General features: G+C 48.4%; 1 protein-coding gene across 2 annotated transcripts in view; it reads right to left on the bottom strand.

The window, feature by feature from the left end:
* Positions 1 to 17,661, bottom strand: part of SLC11A1 (solute carrier family 11 member 1) — a 157,723-nt gene that overhangs the window by 114,060 nt on the left and 26,002 nt on the right. Inside the window, exon 2 of one of the 2 annotated variants that reach the window (XM_088472418.1) lies at positions 13,838 to 13,911. In XM_088472418.1, coding sequence (XP_088328544.1) covers positions 13,838 to 13,859 — 22 coding nt within the window. In that variant the 5' untranslated portion in view covers positions 13,860 to 13,911. Of the gene's footprint in view, positions 1 to 13,837; positions 13,925 to 17,661 lie in introns of those variants that run through there. The other variant, XM_088472417.1, reaches the window with a different exon arrangement.

Consider the following 17,661-nt stretch of genomic DNA (forward strand, 5'->3'; position numbering starts at 1 on the left):
CTGAGATCGGAGTACCAAGGACGTCTGGGCCACGCCGGAGCTACCAGCACGAGCATGCCGCCGTCCTGCTTGAATTTCCGCAGAACCCGAGGAAGCAGGGATATCGGAGGAAACAGATACGCCAGGTGAAACGTCCATTTCACCGACAGCGCGTCCACCAGACTTGCACCTGCGTCTCTTGTCCTTGACCCGTAAACGGGCAACTTGTGATTGTGATGGGAGGCCATCAAGTCCAGCTCCGGCAGTCCCCACCTGTCCACGAGTAGATGAAACACCTCTGGGTGAAGCGACCATTCCCCGGGATGCACGTCGTGACGGCTGAGGAAGTCCGCCTCCCAATTGAGGACTCCGGGGATGAAGACCGCCGAGATCGCTGGAATGTGACCCTCCGCCCAAGTCAGGATACGAGACACCTCCGACATCGCTGCCTGACTGCGAGTTCCGCCTTGGTGATTGATATACGCCACCGTGGTGGCGTTGTCGGACTGCACCTGTACCGCCCTTCCGTGAAGAGTGGGGCCGGACGACTGCAGGGCCCTGTATACTGCCCGCAGTTCCAGGATGTTGATGGGGAGAAGTGCTTCTTCCGCTGACCAACGACCCTGAAGCGACAAAGAGCCGGTCACTGCCCCCCAACCCCGGAGACTGGCATCCGTCGTGAGCAGGACCCAGTCCGGGATCCAAAATGGGCGCCCCTCGACCAGATGAGCTGTCTGAAGCCACCAAGCCAAAGATAGCCGAACGTCCGGAGACAACACCAGCACCTGAGAGCGGATCCGGTGAGGTAACCCGTTCCATTCTGATAGAATCAGCCCTTGCAGGGGCCGGGAATGGAACTGGGCAAATTCCACCATGTCGAATGTCGACACCATGGACCCCAGAACTCTCATAGCCGAATGGACCGACAGGCGGCAACGGCTCAGGCAACTGCGTATCCGCAGCTGTAGGGAGGCGACCTTCTCCGGAGTCAGGAAGATCCTTTGCTGACGCGAATCCAGCAGGGCTCCCAAATGAACCATCCGCTGTGATGGAATCAGGGAGGACTTTTTCCAATTTATCAACCACCCGTGTGCTTGCAGGCAAGCGATCGTCAGGTGGAGATGTTGAAGCAGTACCTCCGGGGAGCTCGCCAGCAACAGGAGGTCGTCCAGGTACGGCAGCAGCCGTACATTCTGGTTCCGAAGATGTGCGGCCATGACCGCCATAATCTTCGTGAACACCCTCGGTGCCGTGGAGAGACCAAAGTGTAGTGCCCGGAACTGATAGTGGTGTTGAAGGATAGCGAACCTCAGATACCGCTGGTGTGAAGATGCTATCGGAACATGGAGGTAGGCGTCCTGGATGTCCAGGGACACCATGTAATCCCCCGGTTCCATCGCCAGAATGATGGAACGTAACGTTTCCATCCTGAACTTGGGAACTCTGAGGAATTTGTTCAGAGACTTCAAGTTGAGGATAGGGCGATGAGAACCATTGGGTTTCTGCACCAGAAACAGAGACGAATAATACCCCGTCCCTCGTTGTGATAGAGGAACGGGAACAATGACCCCTGCTTTCAGCAAGGACTCTATAGCCTCCTGAACCTGTAACGCCTTGGTCTTGTCCTGAGAAGGACTTGTGCAGAAAAACTGGTGGGGTGGTCGGTGCCGAAAAGACAGGGCGTACCCCTGGGAGACCACTTCTCGAACCCAGGCATCCGTGGTGGTATTGTGCCAGCACTGGGCAAATAGAAGAAGTCGGCCTCCCACTCTGAGGTCCCCCAGAGGGAGGCCCGTCCCATCAGGCCGCAGGTTTATCTTCCTGCTTGGAAGAAGGGCGCCGAGCACTCCAGGCTTGCTTCTTGGGTTTAGAGGCCGTCTTACTCGCAGACTGTCTCGGGAAGGACTGACCTTTCGCCTTACCCTGAACCCGAAAAGGAACGAAAAGCCGAACTCCGAACCTTAGCAGGCAGTGCCGCCGAAGGGAGGAAGGCCGACTTGGATTTAGCCAGGGTGTCCACTATTTTGTCCAAGTCCGGACCAAATAGTAATTCCCCATTGAAAGGTAAGGCCTCCAGACCTTTCTTTGAATCAGAGTCCGCTCTCCAGGACCACAAACATAAGGATCGGCGGGCAGACACCGCTGCAGCCGATACCCTTGAGGTCAGCAGACTAGCATCTAAAGAAGCTTCTCCAATGTAAGAAGCAGCGTCCCTCATTTGTCCCAACAATGCCCGCTGGACATCCGGAGCGTCGTCCGGGAAGGTATCTTCCAATGCATTGGCCCACCCCTCAATGGCCTTGGCCACCCAGGAGATGGCCATGGACGGTCGGGCCACCGCCCCGGAGAGGGAGTAAATAGACTTTAAGCAAGTCTCAACTTTCCTGTCCGTGGGATCCTTCAGCGAGGATATCGACGGTAATGGTAAGGTGGCGCCCCGAGTTAAACGGGTGACATGGGAATCCACCGCCGGTGGAGTTTCCCATTTTTTACAATGTGCCTCAGGGAAGGGGTAATTAGAAGCCAACCGCTTCTGAGGAAGGAATCTCTTACTGGGCGCCTGCCAAGCTACCGCCATATGATCCGTCAACTGATCCGACAGGGGAAACACCGCAGAAGCCACCTTAGTTTTTTTGAAACTAGGAAACTTCGACTTAGGAACCGGTGCCTCATCCTCTATAAGAAGAATAGCTCGCACCGCCCTAACTAGTGCTCGCACATTAATGGACGACTTGGTATCCATTTCCTGGACCGAGGCGTCCGAGTCAGTGTCATCAGGGATCTCCCCATCATCTGAGGAACCCTCTGAGTCCGATACCTGAGCAGCCCGTGTCATGAGTGGGCGTTTTGAAATCCTAGAAGGCATGTCAGTCTGCAACATTGACTGAAAAGCCGAGGAAGCGGCCGCCAAATTTTGCACGGAGTCGGAGAGCACATCCACCCAGGGTGGAGGAGTCACCATAGGGGCCTGAAAAGGTACCACAGGCTGCTGCGGCACAGGGGAAGCCTGTATATACATAGGCAACCCCGCATAGGGACCCACCGACTGAGACCCAGGAGGACTCCGCAATAACTGCGGGACACCCGGGGAATGGGGGATGGTCGGCTGGGACAACGACCTAGTAGGGAGAGCAGTCGGGACCGACAGACGGTCCGCAATAGACACCAGCACTTGAGAAAACATCGCCCACGGTGGTTCCTGCGCCAGAGAAGGTCTGGATGGGCCAGGAGCCACCTGGCATCGACTACACAGGCCATCCTGTGACAAATCCTCCCTATCTACTCCTGCAGAACAGCGTCCGCAGGAGGCCAACACCGGAGCCACTGAGCGCTCAACCTCCTCGTCTGACATGACAGAATATATTATATATCTGGCACCAGGGTAGAAGTAAAACGCACTCACCGGTGTGCTGAACAACAGCCCACAATATGGCACTGAGTAGCACACAACTGTATGTGACGGACCTCACAAATACGTGATCTATATAAGTGAGGTCAGTAGAAACGCCCCTCCCCCACACACCTGTAGGGCTTGTAGGAGAAGTAAAGGGATAGGTATAAGCTGACAGTAAGTAGAAAATAAGCACAGACAGGCAGCACTAGCAAAAGTCACATACCATGCAGGAAGATATACTCACTGCACCTTTCCACTACAATCAACCTGCCCAGATTCAGTGTCTGGGAGGGCTATAGTGCTGTGTACGCTGTCCTTAATCAGGGGAGAGGTACACAGGGGGACCGGTCCGCGTGCTCCCTGAAGATCTGCGCTGCCACTGTGAGAAAATGGCCGCTGGAGACCTCAGAGGAGGAGTGGCCGAGTAGCTGCAGCTCAGCGACGCCAGGCTCCGTGCTGAAAGACGCGCTGAGCTGAGGGGAGGAGCCGCTGACAGGGAAGGCTTCCTCCCCTGGCTAGCATATTAACCCCAGGGCTTGCCGGCATCCATATATCCCTGGTGGTCTAGTGGTCCCACGGGTTATTCCTCCTCAGAGGGGGAGCCCGAAGCCACCGCTAGCGGCCCCCGGTCTGTCCCCTAGGACCGGGGGCAAAGGACTGCATCTGCAGGCAAAACCCGCGAGCCGCCGCTAATCGGCGACTCGCGGCTTACCTTGTCCCCGGCGACTCCGGCAGCAGTCCAGGGAGGGACCCAGAGTCCGGCTAGTACGGACTCTGGCCTCCCGCCGCGATCCCCAGTGCAGTACTGGCGTCGCGGCGCCAGCGGGGAAGGAGAGCGGCAGCGTGGGCGTCTGCATAGACAGCCCGTCGCTGCCACACTAGAGCCTCTGTTTTAAAATAAAAATCTAACAGGCTTTTTTTTTTTTTTTAAATAAAAATAGAAAGCTTTTGGGGGCTGCTCCTGCAGCCCCCCTGCGCAGGTAACCCGACTCCGGCCGGGCACCAACTCAAACTGAGGTGCTGTGGCCGGGGGCGGGGTATAGAGGAGGACGGACCCAAGTGCATCCTGGGAGCAGCTAAAGCTTTAACTGCGTGGTGCCCATGGATCCAGATCCAGCTATACCCCAAGGTCAACCCTGTGGACCCCCTATGGACCCTGAAGTAGAAATAGCTTATAACCTGCAAACTGCGTGTATCAAGTTAGAGCCCCTTATACAGTGCCCCCTGTAGTAGTCCCCCTATAGTTGTGCCCCTTATGTAATGCCCCCTGTAGTAGTGCCCCTTATGCAATGCCCCATGTAGTAGTGTCCCTTATGCAATGCTCCCTGTAGTAGTGTCCATTATGCAGGGCCCCCTGTAGCACTGCCCCTTATGCAATGCCCCTTATGCAATACCCCGTGTAGCAGTGCCCCTTATGCAGTGTTCCCTGTAGCAGTGCCCCTTATGCAATACCCCCTGTAGCAGTGCCCCTTAAGCAATGCCTCCTGTAGCAGTGCCCATTATACAGGCCCTTCTGTAGCAGTGCCCATTATGCAGGGCACCCTGTAGCAGTGCCCCTTATGCAATGCCCCCTGTTGCAGTGCCCCTTATGCAATGCCCCCTGTTGCAGTGCCCCTTATGCAATGCCCCCTGTAGTAGTGCCCCTTATGCAATGCCCCCTGTAGTAGTGCCCCTTATGCAATGCTCCCTGTAGTACTGCCCCTTATGCAGGGCCCTCTGTAGTAGTCCCCTGTAGTTGTGTCCATATGCAGTGCCCCCTATAGCTGTGCCCATATGCAGTGACCCCTGTAGTTGAGCCCATATGCAGTACCCCCTGTAGCTGTGTCCATATGCAGTGCCTCCTGTAGTTGAGCCCATATGCAGTGCCCCCTGTAGTTGTGCCCCTTAAAGTAGTGCCCCCTTCCTCAGTACTTAAATGATGCCAGTACTTACCTGACTCCATGCGGCTGTCGTCCGGGCTGTCGCTCCCGCTGCTGTGCTGACTTGATCTAACTTGATCCAGCAGGCATGGCCGCGCAGGCTCCTTGCGTCGTGGGTGATGGCATGACACCACCAGCACAATGCATCACTGGGAACACTGGACCTGATTCAGACCAGCTCGCTAAGATGCGTTAGCTCGTAGCTGGCCATTTTTTCAGATTCTGCACATGCGTATGCATTGCAGTGCGCATGCGCGAACCAGTGCGAGAGATTGGGAAGCGATCGCTCATTGTACATAGACTGCCCAGCAGAGTTAGTGACAGGAGAAGCCTGTTGGTGGTGACCGGGGCTGGCTGTAAGGAACGGGGGAGTGGAGATGTGAACACAGGCGTGCCTGAGCGTCTCAATGCCGTTTCAGAGGTGTGCATAAATTATAGGCAGCATCATAGTACAAGTCATCCGATGGTAACTGATGTACCGATGGTTGCATACACTTCCTGGAGATGACGTCCGCAAGACAGGCTGGTGGGCGTCTGCATACACAAAGTGATTGCATGGCAAGACATAGTGGGGGTGCTTATGCCTTGCAGTCACTTGGCTGAATTTGCATACGCTGGGTGCGAGAGCACGCATCTAGCGAGCCAGTCTGAATGAGTTCCTCTGGCCTCAGAAGCGATCGGAGGTTTCCGTAGCCTCTGATCACTTCAGAGGCCAGCGTTCACAGTTGCAGTGGGGAAGATTAGATTTCAGTTTGGACTCATCCCTCCCACAATGCTAAATCTCTGCACATTTAAAATCTGTCCCACCTTCAGGCAGCATGGTGATACCAAGATGCAAAGTTTCTTGCTCTTTCTTACTCTATTCCCAAATCAGAATCAGGCCCTATGTACACAGCAGCTTTTGTGTGTATATATGCTAATTCTGCAGGAGACGTCTAAAGGAAAAAGATGCCTCCAGCCAGTACCTCAGATTCGATGCCTGCATGGATTGATTCAACATCGAAACATACTCAGATTGGCATCTGTGCTGCAGTAAATCTGCAATGGTACAGTAGATGCAGACACTGGGCCTGATTCAGAGCCACTCGCAAAATCAGGGCGGCTGCTTTTTTTTTTTTTAAACTGGCCTCCTGGCCACTCGCCTTGTGGTAGGGTCTCGTTCCCGCAAGCCCCAGTGAGCTTTCAGCTCTAATAGAGCCGGAAGCTCACCACTGACATCACTCGTGATGTCAGTGGGGCCACCCCCAAACGGCAGGCGTTCCTTCGGGAACGCCTCCGTTTGGCCAGCCACCCCCCCGACCCGCCTACCAAATGGGGCGAGCTGTCAATCAACATCGACAGCTGCCCCTTTTGGATGCGAGCGCCGGAGCTAGTAATTTCTCACTCGCTCCGGGGCTCGAGCACTGCCCAGCCATCGACCCGCTTGCGAGCGCATAGCACTTGCGAGCGGGTCTGAATCAGGCCCACTGTCCTCGGCATCTGCACTCCCAGAAAAAAGGACAACAGCCCCATTTTCGGAAACGCTGCCCAGCGCCGCCCCCTCCACACCCCCAAATGGCAGGCTGTGGCTTAGAGGGCACTGCAAGCAATTTCGCAGGACCCATTGTGCACATGCACAGTCCTCCCACCATCGTAGATGCATGCAAAGCATCGTGTTTGCGTACATCTCTGAATCAGGCCCTTTGTTCTTCTTTAGCACTCATTTCCTTCCCTCGAACTATAACCGAACTGCCTGCAGTCTGCGCCACCCTCTTTCCACTGCAAAGCCTCATCAGGCCCAGCAACTGGGGGGGACTAAGGGTACACCCCTACCAGGCCCCAAGGTCCAGAGGGGCTCCGAGGCCCAGACAGGCACCAAGTGGGGCCACGGATGGCAGACTTAAGTGCTCCAGCCGTAACCGCCAGTACCCATATCTGCTGTCCTGCTCTTTTCTACTCTGGCTCGGGCAGTGCTGGGCTGGACTTGCCAGTGGCTCAGACTCGACCTAGGCCAGATATGACCTCTTCAGCAACGCAGCAGCAGAGTGGACTGCGCCCGTGCTGAGTGACTACCCAAAAATTCATGTATGCTGCAAGGTGTCAAAAATAGTTTATCGGAAACAATCACTTATATATGACATGGAATGAGATTTACAGAAATTTGGCCTTTGATTTGCCAACTAGGAGGACGCAACACTGGTACTCTGATGTGCAGTATAATCTCATTGCAGCATCAGGATATAATGATTCCCTAAATAAATATTGGCATAAACTACAGATGAGCGCGTCCGGTTCTTTGAGAACCGAACCCAACCGGCTATGCGCTCGCGAGTGGGTTGATGTTCGGCCACTGCGCATGCGCAGGCTGGAGCCTGCTCCGACTTGCGCATGTCCGAGACCCGGCTAGCGACGGTCGCTCCGTCGCTCCGGGTCTCGCACCAAAAGGGGGCGGCTGTCGATGATGATCGACAGCTCACCCTGTTTTGGAGGCGGGCAGGGGGGGTGGCTGACCAAACTGAGGTGTTCCTGATGGAACGCCTGCCGTTTGGGGGCGGCCACACTGACGTCACGAGTGATGTCAGTGGTGAGCTTGAAGCTCTATTAAGAGCCAGAAGCTCACTGGGGCTTGCGGGAACAAGACCCTACCGCAAAGGGTCTCGTCGCAAGCTCCGATGGTCGCGATGGTTGAGACCATCGTGACCATCCCCTGGCCGCACGCAATAGCTGTGGGTGGTCACCCACAGCTATGCGAGCATCCAGGAGGCCGCACAAAAAAAAAAAGCCCTGATTCAGAGCAAGCACTCTTTCAGAGCGTTCGGCTCTGAATCAGGCCCAGAGTGTATTTGTAAATAATATTGTACCACTGTAAGTGGAAAACGCAGTGTATTCATAACAAATATTGTCACACTGTAAGTGGAAAACGCAGTGTATTCGTAAAAAATATTGTCACACTATTAGTGGAAATGCAGTGTATTCGTAAAAAATACTGTCACTCTGTTAGTGGAATTGCAGTGTATTCGTATTAAAATATTGTCAGACTGTCAGTGGAAACGCAGTGTATTCGTAAAAAATATTGTCACACTGTAAGTGGAAAATGCAGTGTATTCATAAAAAATGTTATCTCACTGTTAGTGGAAACGCAGTGTATTCATAAAAAACTATTGTCACACTGTAAGTGGAAAACGCAGTTTATTCATAAAAAATATGGTCACACTGTTAGTGGAAAGAGGAAACGCAGTGTATTCGTAAACAATATTGTCCCACTGTAAGTGGAAAATGCAGTGTATTCGTAAAATATATTGTCACACTGTAAGTACAAAACACAGTGTATTCATAACAAATATTGTCACACTATATGGAAAACAGTGTATTCGTAAAAAATATTGACACTGTTAGTGGAAACGCAGTGTATTCATAAAAAATATTGTCACACTGTTAGTGGAAAATGTAGTATATTCGTAAAAAGTTTTGACACTGTTAGTGGAAATGCAGTGTTTTCGTGAAAAATATTGTCACACTGTTATTGGAAAGAAACGCAGTGTATTCATAAAAAATATTGTCACACTAATTGGGAAACAGAGTGTATTCATAAAAAATATTTTCACACTGTAAGTGGAAATGCAATGCATTCGTTAAAAATATTGTCACACTGTAAGTGGAAAACGCAGTGTATTCATAAAAAGTAGTCACATTGTAAGTGGAAAACGCAGTGTATTCGTAAAAATTATTGTCACACTGTAAGTGGAAAATGCAGTGTATTCATAAAAAATATTGTCTCATTGTTATTGAAAACGCAGTGTATTCATAAAAAACTATTGTCACACTGTAAGTGGAAACACAGTGTATTCATAAAAAATATTGTCACACTAAGTGGAAAACGCAGTGTATTCATAACAAATATTGTCACACTGTAAGTGGAAAATGCAGTGTATTCATAAAAAATATTGACACCGTTAGTGGAAACTCAGTGTATTCGTAAAAAATATGGTCACACTGTAAGTGGAAAGTGGAAATGCAGTATATTCATAAAAAATATTGTCACACTGGAAGTGGAAAACGCAGTGTATTCGTAAAAAATATTGTCACACTGGAAGTGGAAAACGCAGTGTATTCGTAAAAAATATTGTCACACTGTTAGTGGAAATGCAGTGTATTCGTAAAAAATATTGTCACACTGTAAGTGGAAAACGCAGTGTATTCGTAAAAAATATTGTCACACTGTAAGTGGAAAATGCAATGTATTCATAAAAAATATTGTCACACTGTTAGTGGAAAGAAATGCAGTGTATTTGTATTAACATATTCTCACACTGTTAGTGGAAACGCAGTGTATTCATAAAAATATTGTCACACTAAGTGGAAAACACAGTGTATTCGTAAAAAATATTGTCACACTGTTAGTGGAAACGCAGTGTATTCATAAAAAATATTGTCACACTAAGTGGAAAACGCAGTGTATTCGTAAAAAATATTGTCTCACTGTTAGTGGAAATGCAGTCCATTCGTAAAAAATATTGTTACACTGTATGTGGAAAATGCAGTGTATTCGTAAAAAATATGGTCACACTGTAAGTGGAAACGCAGAGTATTCATAAAAACTATTGTCACACTGTAAGTGGAAAACGCAGTGTATTCGTAAAAAATATTGCCACAGTGAGTGGAAAATGCAGTGTATTCATAAAAAATATTGTCACACTGTAAGTGGAAAACGCAGTGTATTTGTAAAAAATATTGTCTCACTGTTAGTGGAAATGCAGTGAATTTGTATAAATATTGTCACACTGTAAGTGGAAAATGCAGTGTATTCGTAAAAAATATGGTCACACTGTTAGTGGAATCGCAGTGTATTCATAAAAACTATTGTCACACTAAGTGGAAAACACAGTGTATTCGTAAAAAATATTGTCACAGTGAGTGGAAAACGCAGTGTATTCATAAAAAATATTGTCACACTGTTAGTGGAAAATGCAGTGCATTCGTAAAAAATATTGTCACACTGCAAGTGGAAAATGCAGTGTATTCGTAATAAATATTGCCACACTATGCCATATTCGAAGCTGAACTGCCACATGTTAGTGCCGCGCACTGCTGTCGCTTAGCTTAGTCAGCCAGCAGCTGGATGCAACCTTTTGGCCCTTAACTAGATAAAAAATCAATATTGTGAGCTGTGAATGACTGGAAATGAGTGGAAAGAAATGTTAATGAGGTTAATAATACTGCAGGAACAAAAACAGGCCCAAATTATGTGATTTTAGCTATTTTTATGAGTTTTTTAGAAAAAATACAGATCCAAAACCAAAAAACAAAACCAATCCAGATCCAAAACAAGAGGAGATCCAGATACAATACTAAAACACGAGGGTTGGCACACATCTCTAGCATAAACAAGTCTGAGGAAGCAGGCAGCATACCAGTGAAATTTGTTACAAGTTTATGCAAATCTCCTTCCATATATCATATATAAAGCGATGGTTTCCTATCCACAATTTGTGACATTGGAATTATGCAATTTCATTTGTGATGAAATTTCAACAAACCTGACGCTAATTTCAATTAAGTGGTATCAACTCTTCAATTAGTAGTCCTACTGGAGTCCCCTAACCAGACTTTCACCTTTATAATCTACATAGTGTCACGGCCAGGGTTTCTCGGCATGGTGGTGTTTCCGTTCCGTTTGGCATGGGCGCTGCCATCTTGCCTCAGGTCATGTGATTCAAGCTATCCAATCCTGGTGGGTCATGTGCTCTTTCCAGCCAGTCACAGTGCGGCACCTGGTATTTAGGAAGGTCCAGAGCCTTTATTCATTGCCAGTGCAACGTGTTTCTCAGCTGCTGCTGAGAGAGAGTACCTGTGCCTTAACTGTCTGCCTGGAAGTGCTACTAGCCTGTTACCTTGCCTGCTCCAAACCTGCTGGACTCACCCTGCACCCTCCATTTACCTTTCCCCTGCCTGAGTAGCTGAACCTGCTGTTTCCCTGCACCTTGCCTCACATTCTAACTCCCAGCTGGCCTTCATTACATCTGCCTGCACTTCGTTACAGCTCACCAAACCTGTATACTGGACATTATCTGCCTGTCACTATCTGGACATTCTCCCATTTGCTTCACCACAGTTATCAAGTGCACTTTAGTGCTAAACCTGGACTTTTTCTTTTGCCATTCCCATGTCTGCTAAATCACTTATTAAAAACTCCACCTTTTTATTTAAATCTGCTTCTGTGTCTGCTCCTGTCACCACCCCGGGTCCACAACAACCCCAGACCTTCACACATAGGGTGCAGCAGTCAGTCCAATTTTCCTCACAAAGGGGCTGATGCACAGTTGATTGAAAATCAGTTTTGCACATGGATCTTACAATTGTTCACTCTGTGCATGCTCCGAAGCCAAGTGTACGCATCTACGCCAAGTCAGCATTGTGCATTACTTAGGAGCATCTCTACTTGCGGCTGAAGGGGAGGTAATGGGACGTTAGCATATAGGCAAAGTTTGTGGAAGATGTGCTGATGGAATTGCAGGCTGTGCAGAGTTGTACTTATGCGTGAATACGCCTTTTACACCAGCGATAGTGCCGATGCTAAATCCGCATTTACTGTCGTGCACACAATGTGAGTGTAGGTACAGCCGACTTACGTTCTACTACAGTATGCATCAGCTCCAAAATGTTCTTTTGCTGTACACAGATATGTGTAGAATGTAGAGCACCATGATATCTATCATATTACCACAATACAAATCATAATTACATGTATTTATTTCAGCATTCTGCACCTCCTATACAGAAACAGCATTATTGCATACAGGTGTCACTGTTGTTATTGCTGTCTATAAAGACAACTGAAAGGACAGCATCATGCTTTTTATTTTTTTAAACGTTTTAGAATTTTAATTATAGGACATTTCTATTATGAATGTAACATAAAAGTAATTCAAGTAACAAATCCATTTTTTCCTGTTTTATTTTTCTATTAAATCTCACAGTTTCCTGGACAATCTCATTAATGCAAAGTGTAACTAGTGAGAAACTAATGACCCTAAACTACATAAGCCCTGTAAGGACAGCCTGGCCAAGGCTAAATATAAAGAAGTATCAAGTATTAATGATAATTACAGTAAGCATCTATTTTTATAGTATGGTAAAAAGTTACATATCATTGCGATTGAGGGAACAGTAACAATAAACAAGAGCTGAAAATGTAACAAAAGTTTTTTAAAAATATACTTTTTTCCACATTAAACAGCTATGAACTACAACATTAATGGTTATGTAGACATTAAAATTATACAATTTAGATGGCAATGTCCCTTTAATCCAGTGGTTCAAAAACTTTCTTGAATCAAGGCACCCTAGAGCAGTGATTCCCAACATCAGTCCTCAAGGCACACTAACAGGCCGGGTTTTAGTGATATCCAGGCTTGAGCACAGATGGTTAAATCAAAATAACTGAGGTACTAATTAAGTCACCTGTGCTTCATTATGGCTATCCTTAAAACCTGGACTGTTAGTGTGCCTTGAGGACCGTGGTTGGGAACCCCTGCCCTAGAGTATCAGCATTTTTTTCACAGCACTCCTAACCAAAAGTTTATTATTGAGAAATTCTGATAAAATTATTAAATGAAGTAAATAGTACTTACGTGTCACCCATAGGCTCAGTGGCTATGTGGAGGTGGACAGGGTTGTGTTTGTTACATATTTTATGATTGGCAGCCACCAGCACTGGTTTTGCCTCTCACATTGACCATAAATTTGATCTTGGACCACTAACCAGCGGCACCCCTGCAAGTGCCCTGGCACCCAGTTTGGGAACCACTGCTTTAATGCCTGATTCTCTAATATAATGGAGCATACACATGGTCAGATTTGTCAGATCTGTCAGATGAACGATTGAACGATTTGAACGATTTTACCAAAGATTTGAATGATTGAACGATGTTTGACTGCATTAAAATGAATGGAATCGTCCAAGTCTGACTGCAAACACATCAGATGTCAGATATCGTTATCTGACCATTGGGAACGCGCATCATTCAAATCGTTCATCTGACATATCTGACAGAAATCTGATTTTTTAAATTGTTATCGTTCAGATCTGAAGAAAAATCTGACCGTGTGTATGCACCTCAAAACATCAAAAACAGCAGCTAGCATGATAAGGTTACTACGGTCATGAAAACATTAAATATTTTTTCATAATCTGTAAAATCTGTATATTCTGCATCTCCAATGGGTGTCTGATTTAAACCACAAGGGCTAATCGTTCATTCATTCTGACACTACAGATCTGTATTTTCTTTTTGTTGTACTAGTGCAATGAACCACACAACTAACTAGACAGTTATATATACAGTATTGTAATGTTAGTAGATGACACAGTAAAAAAGTTAGTTATACATATTGTACTGTTAGTAGATGACAAAGTAAAAGTTTTGTGAAGGTGACACAGTGAAATATTGTGTTTCATCTATTAAATATGGTGCAGCATATGTGCATTTAGTAAAGTACATTGTACTGTAAACCATTATGTTAATGAGTTAGTTGTGACCTTTGCAGCTTGTAATAAGGCACCTACCTTTCTCTGTAGAATTCTCCATTCTCTGCTTCTGTCACTCTCAGCTAAGCAGGGACAGCAACGCCTTGTACAGCCTGGATAGATAAGAGAATGGCTGGGTACTGATTTTGCACTGGCATTAAATAGGATTTATTTCGTAAATGAGGAATTTCCCTTGTGCAATCTGTAGCAGTTATCTCAGTGACTCTGCTATACTGTACATACTTCCTCTTCCAGTCTAATATCAATGGTGACACCAGGAGGACAGAACTGCCTTGTGCATCTGAAACTGAAAGTGGCTGCTAAACTGCTCTGAAAGTTGTACTAAAAATAAACTTATGAGCACTAGCCATTATAAAAGCAATGATTGTACTGCACATATATCTTCATAGACCTGAATGCTCATTTACAACCTACAAGAAGGAGGACATGCATCCCTTCTTTATTTGCACAAATACATCTATCAAGGACTAGGTGCATTCCCACTTTCTGGTCCTTGGAACTGTCCCTGTAAAATCAGTGTGCACCTAGTTTTGCGGGTTTGCAGATCCACCTGAAAAAAGTTCTTGGTGGAAAGAATGAAAACATATTTTCAAATGTAATCATACGATCACCTGAGACCGTCTGTGATACCCCACCAAAGAACTGTGTTAGGGCTAATGGGGGTATTCACTGATGTGATAAGAACCCCTGTGAAATGTATGTGCCCCCATGCTCTGATGTTGATGTGAGTACTGACAGTGTAATTGAATGTACTAAGAGAGGAAGGGCCTGTATGCAGCCTCTGTCCGGGGCCCCCTCCTCTCTATCTGGTGGCCAGCAGCGCACTGAGCCAGACTCTGGGCACTAGTAGGCTTTAGCACTGTGCCAGAGTCTACTGCACTGCAACCATTTTCCCGGCGATTTTCCTTCTGCGAATGCGCAAAATAATGGGAAAATGGCTGCCGCACCATTCTGTCGGTGATTTGTACAGCGCTGCTACCACCGATGCAGGACTCCGGAGAGGTAAGTATTGAATAAATGGGTGCAGGGTGTGTCTTGTGGGCCCCTCTGGACCCAGTGGCCCGTGTGCACCGCACACCCTGCAACCATTATAATATAATGGACAAAGAGCAGGATGCTGGCACTGGTGAGAGGCTTCTGTCACGAGGTGGAGGTTCAGCTGACAGGTGGTGACGGCAGGGCCGTAGCTAGGGTTGTGCGGACGGTGCCATCGCACAGGGCACCACAGGACTGGGGGCGCTGTTTGGGCCTGTCAAATTTCTGTTTATTATCATTCTCACTTATAACTTTCTCTTATTTCATCCCCAGCATCTCCTGGCCTTCCCTATCTCTTCCCTGGCCCTTCCCCATTAGGCAATTCCCCTTTTTTGGGTGTATCATTTCCCTTTGAAAAATTAGGGGGGCGCCAATGCTCTTCCTGGCACAGGGCACCAAAAAGTCTAGCTACGACTCTGGGTGACGGTCAGGGGCGCTTCTATGGTTACGCATGGTACGCGGCCGCGTAAGGCGCCACATAGTGAAGGGCACCGCGGCCGCGACCATGCAGATTTCAGAGGCTTACCGCGGTGCAGACTGAGCGCTACACAGTGCCAAACACACAGCCGCCGGAGCCGGCAGCTGTGTGTTTGTTTCAGCAGCTGATGAGAGTCTGTCAGACTCTCATTGGCTGCTGCAGCTCCCACTGCGGGAGCCATCTTCCGGTTCCCACAGTGGGTAATGGGAGAGACGTCGTCATGACGACGTCTCTCCCATAATGCAAAGCGGCCCCGGAGAATGGTCCAGAGTAGCTGATAGCGGCGGCGGGAGCAGGAGAGGGGGGTTCAGGTAAGTGTTTTTGTTTTTTTGTTTTTATTATGTGTGTCTCTACTGGGGGGGGCTACAAGGGGGGATTACTACTGGGGGCACTTGAAGGGGGGGATTACTACTGGGGGCACTTGAAGGGGGGATTACTACTGGGGGTACTTGAAGGGGGGATTACTACAGGGGGCACTAGAAGGGAGGATTACTACTGGGGCACTTGAAGGGGGATTACTAAAGGGGGCACTGGAAGGGGGGATTACTACTGGGGGCACTTGAAGGGGGGATTACTACAGGGGGCACTAGAAGGGAGGATTACTACTGGGGCACTTGAAGGGGGGATTACTAATGGGGGCACTAGAAGGGGGACTACTACTGGGAGCACTAGAAGGGGGGCTACTACTGGGGGCACTTGAAGGGAGGATTACTACTGGGGGGACTACTACTGGGGGCACTACATGGGGGGGAACCTCCACTGGGGGCACAACAATGGGGGGACTACTACAAGGGGGGACTACTAGGGGCACTACAAGAGGGGGGATTACTACTAGGGGCACTACAAGGGGGGACCACTACTGGGGGCACTGCATGGGGGGGGACTACTACTGGGGGCACTGCATAGGGGGACTACTACTGGGGGCACTATATAAGCTTACTAATGGGGGCACTGCACAGGGGGGACCACTACCGCAGGCACTGCATAGGGGGGGCGCCAAAAAACCTACTCGCTTACCAAAAATTTGAACTAGGGCCGGCCCTGGTGACGGTACTCGAGGGAGCCACACAGAGAGGCGACCCATCACCTCTGCCTATCTGTTACCCTGCTGTAGCGTTTTGGGGATAGCACTGAGATCCTGTCTGATGACCCGAGGGGTGGTGAGGAGCGGGCAGTGCTTGGAGTTTCATCTGTAGTCTGAGTAAGAGGGCGGTCACCAGCCCTGAGAGGAGGGACTGAGACAGAGGTATCAATCATTTGGAGGGATGGTCCTATAGAGCCACGAATTCCCCTGGGTGACAGCAGAGAGATACCTCAGCCATTAAACTGCTGCAGTAACATGGTGACCAAAACAAAAATATTTTGTCTGCTGTTGATTGAGGCTCAAGGTAAACCTGAACCTGATATTGCACACACACGCCCCACAGATAATTAATTAACAGTGCAGGTCAGAGCCAGATTAACACTTCATGGGGTCCGAGGCAAGTTACTGGTCTGGGGCCTCCCACATGACACTGCACAAAAAACAGGAATGCCCCTGTTAGATACCTTCTGCTATGGCAAGGTTGGGGGCCGGGGAGAATTATTATTATTATACTTTACTGCAGGAGAGATCGTATGAAGATTGGACACCAAATTGTGTGCAGATCATGTGGAGATCATGGGCAGAGCTGCGGAGAGAGTTTCAAGGGAAAACGTACACAAATCGTACACATCGGCTGATCGTGTGCAGATCGCCACGTGTGTGACCAGCTTTAGTTGCCTCCAGGGTTAGAAAAGCTCTTATTCTAGAAATACTTCTAAGAAGGAAATGGCAGGGTTCAGTACAGGACCTTGGCCCTCATTCAGAGCCGCTCGTTAGCGGCAGTACGCTCGTTCCGAGCGATGTTTGCACATCTGCGCATGCGTACGGTTTTTAGTACGCATGCGCGAACCAGTCAGTGCGGCCGAAAATCGTTTGTACGCTATATAGCGAGTGCCTGCTATTTTGAGTGACAGAATGAGGCGTATGTGGGTGGTAACAGGGGATAGTGCTTGAAAATGGGGAGTGGAGATCCGAACGCAGGCGTGCTTAAAGGTCAAAACGGGCGTTTTATGGGTGTGTATATTTAAAACAGCAGCGTCATTGACCACGTCACTGGGTTATTTTAGAGCCAGAACTGCTCGCAAATTTGTGGTAGCAAACACCAACCACAAGAATAGCGAGCAGTTCATACGCTGGTCGATGTACTCGATTAATCTAATAAATAGCGGACATGACGTAGGATGCGAGCGGCCAGGGGGCGTTTTTAACAAATAAACGAGCGTATGTTTTGCTCGCTCGTTCAGA

This window comes from Taudactylus pleione, unplaced genomic scaffold (assembly GCF_031769625.1).
Source record: "Taudactylus pleione unplaced genomic scaffold, aTauple2 ptg000122l, whole genome shotgun sequence".
NCBI classification, from domain to species: Eukaryota; Metazoa; Chordata; class Amphibia; order Anura; family Myobatrachidae; genus Taudactylus; species Taudactylus pleione.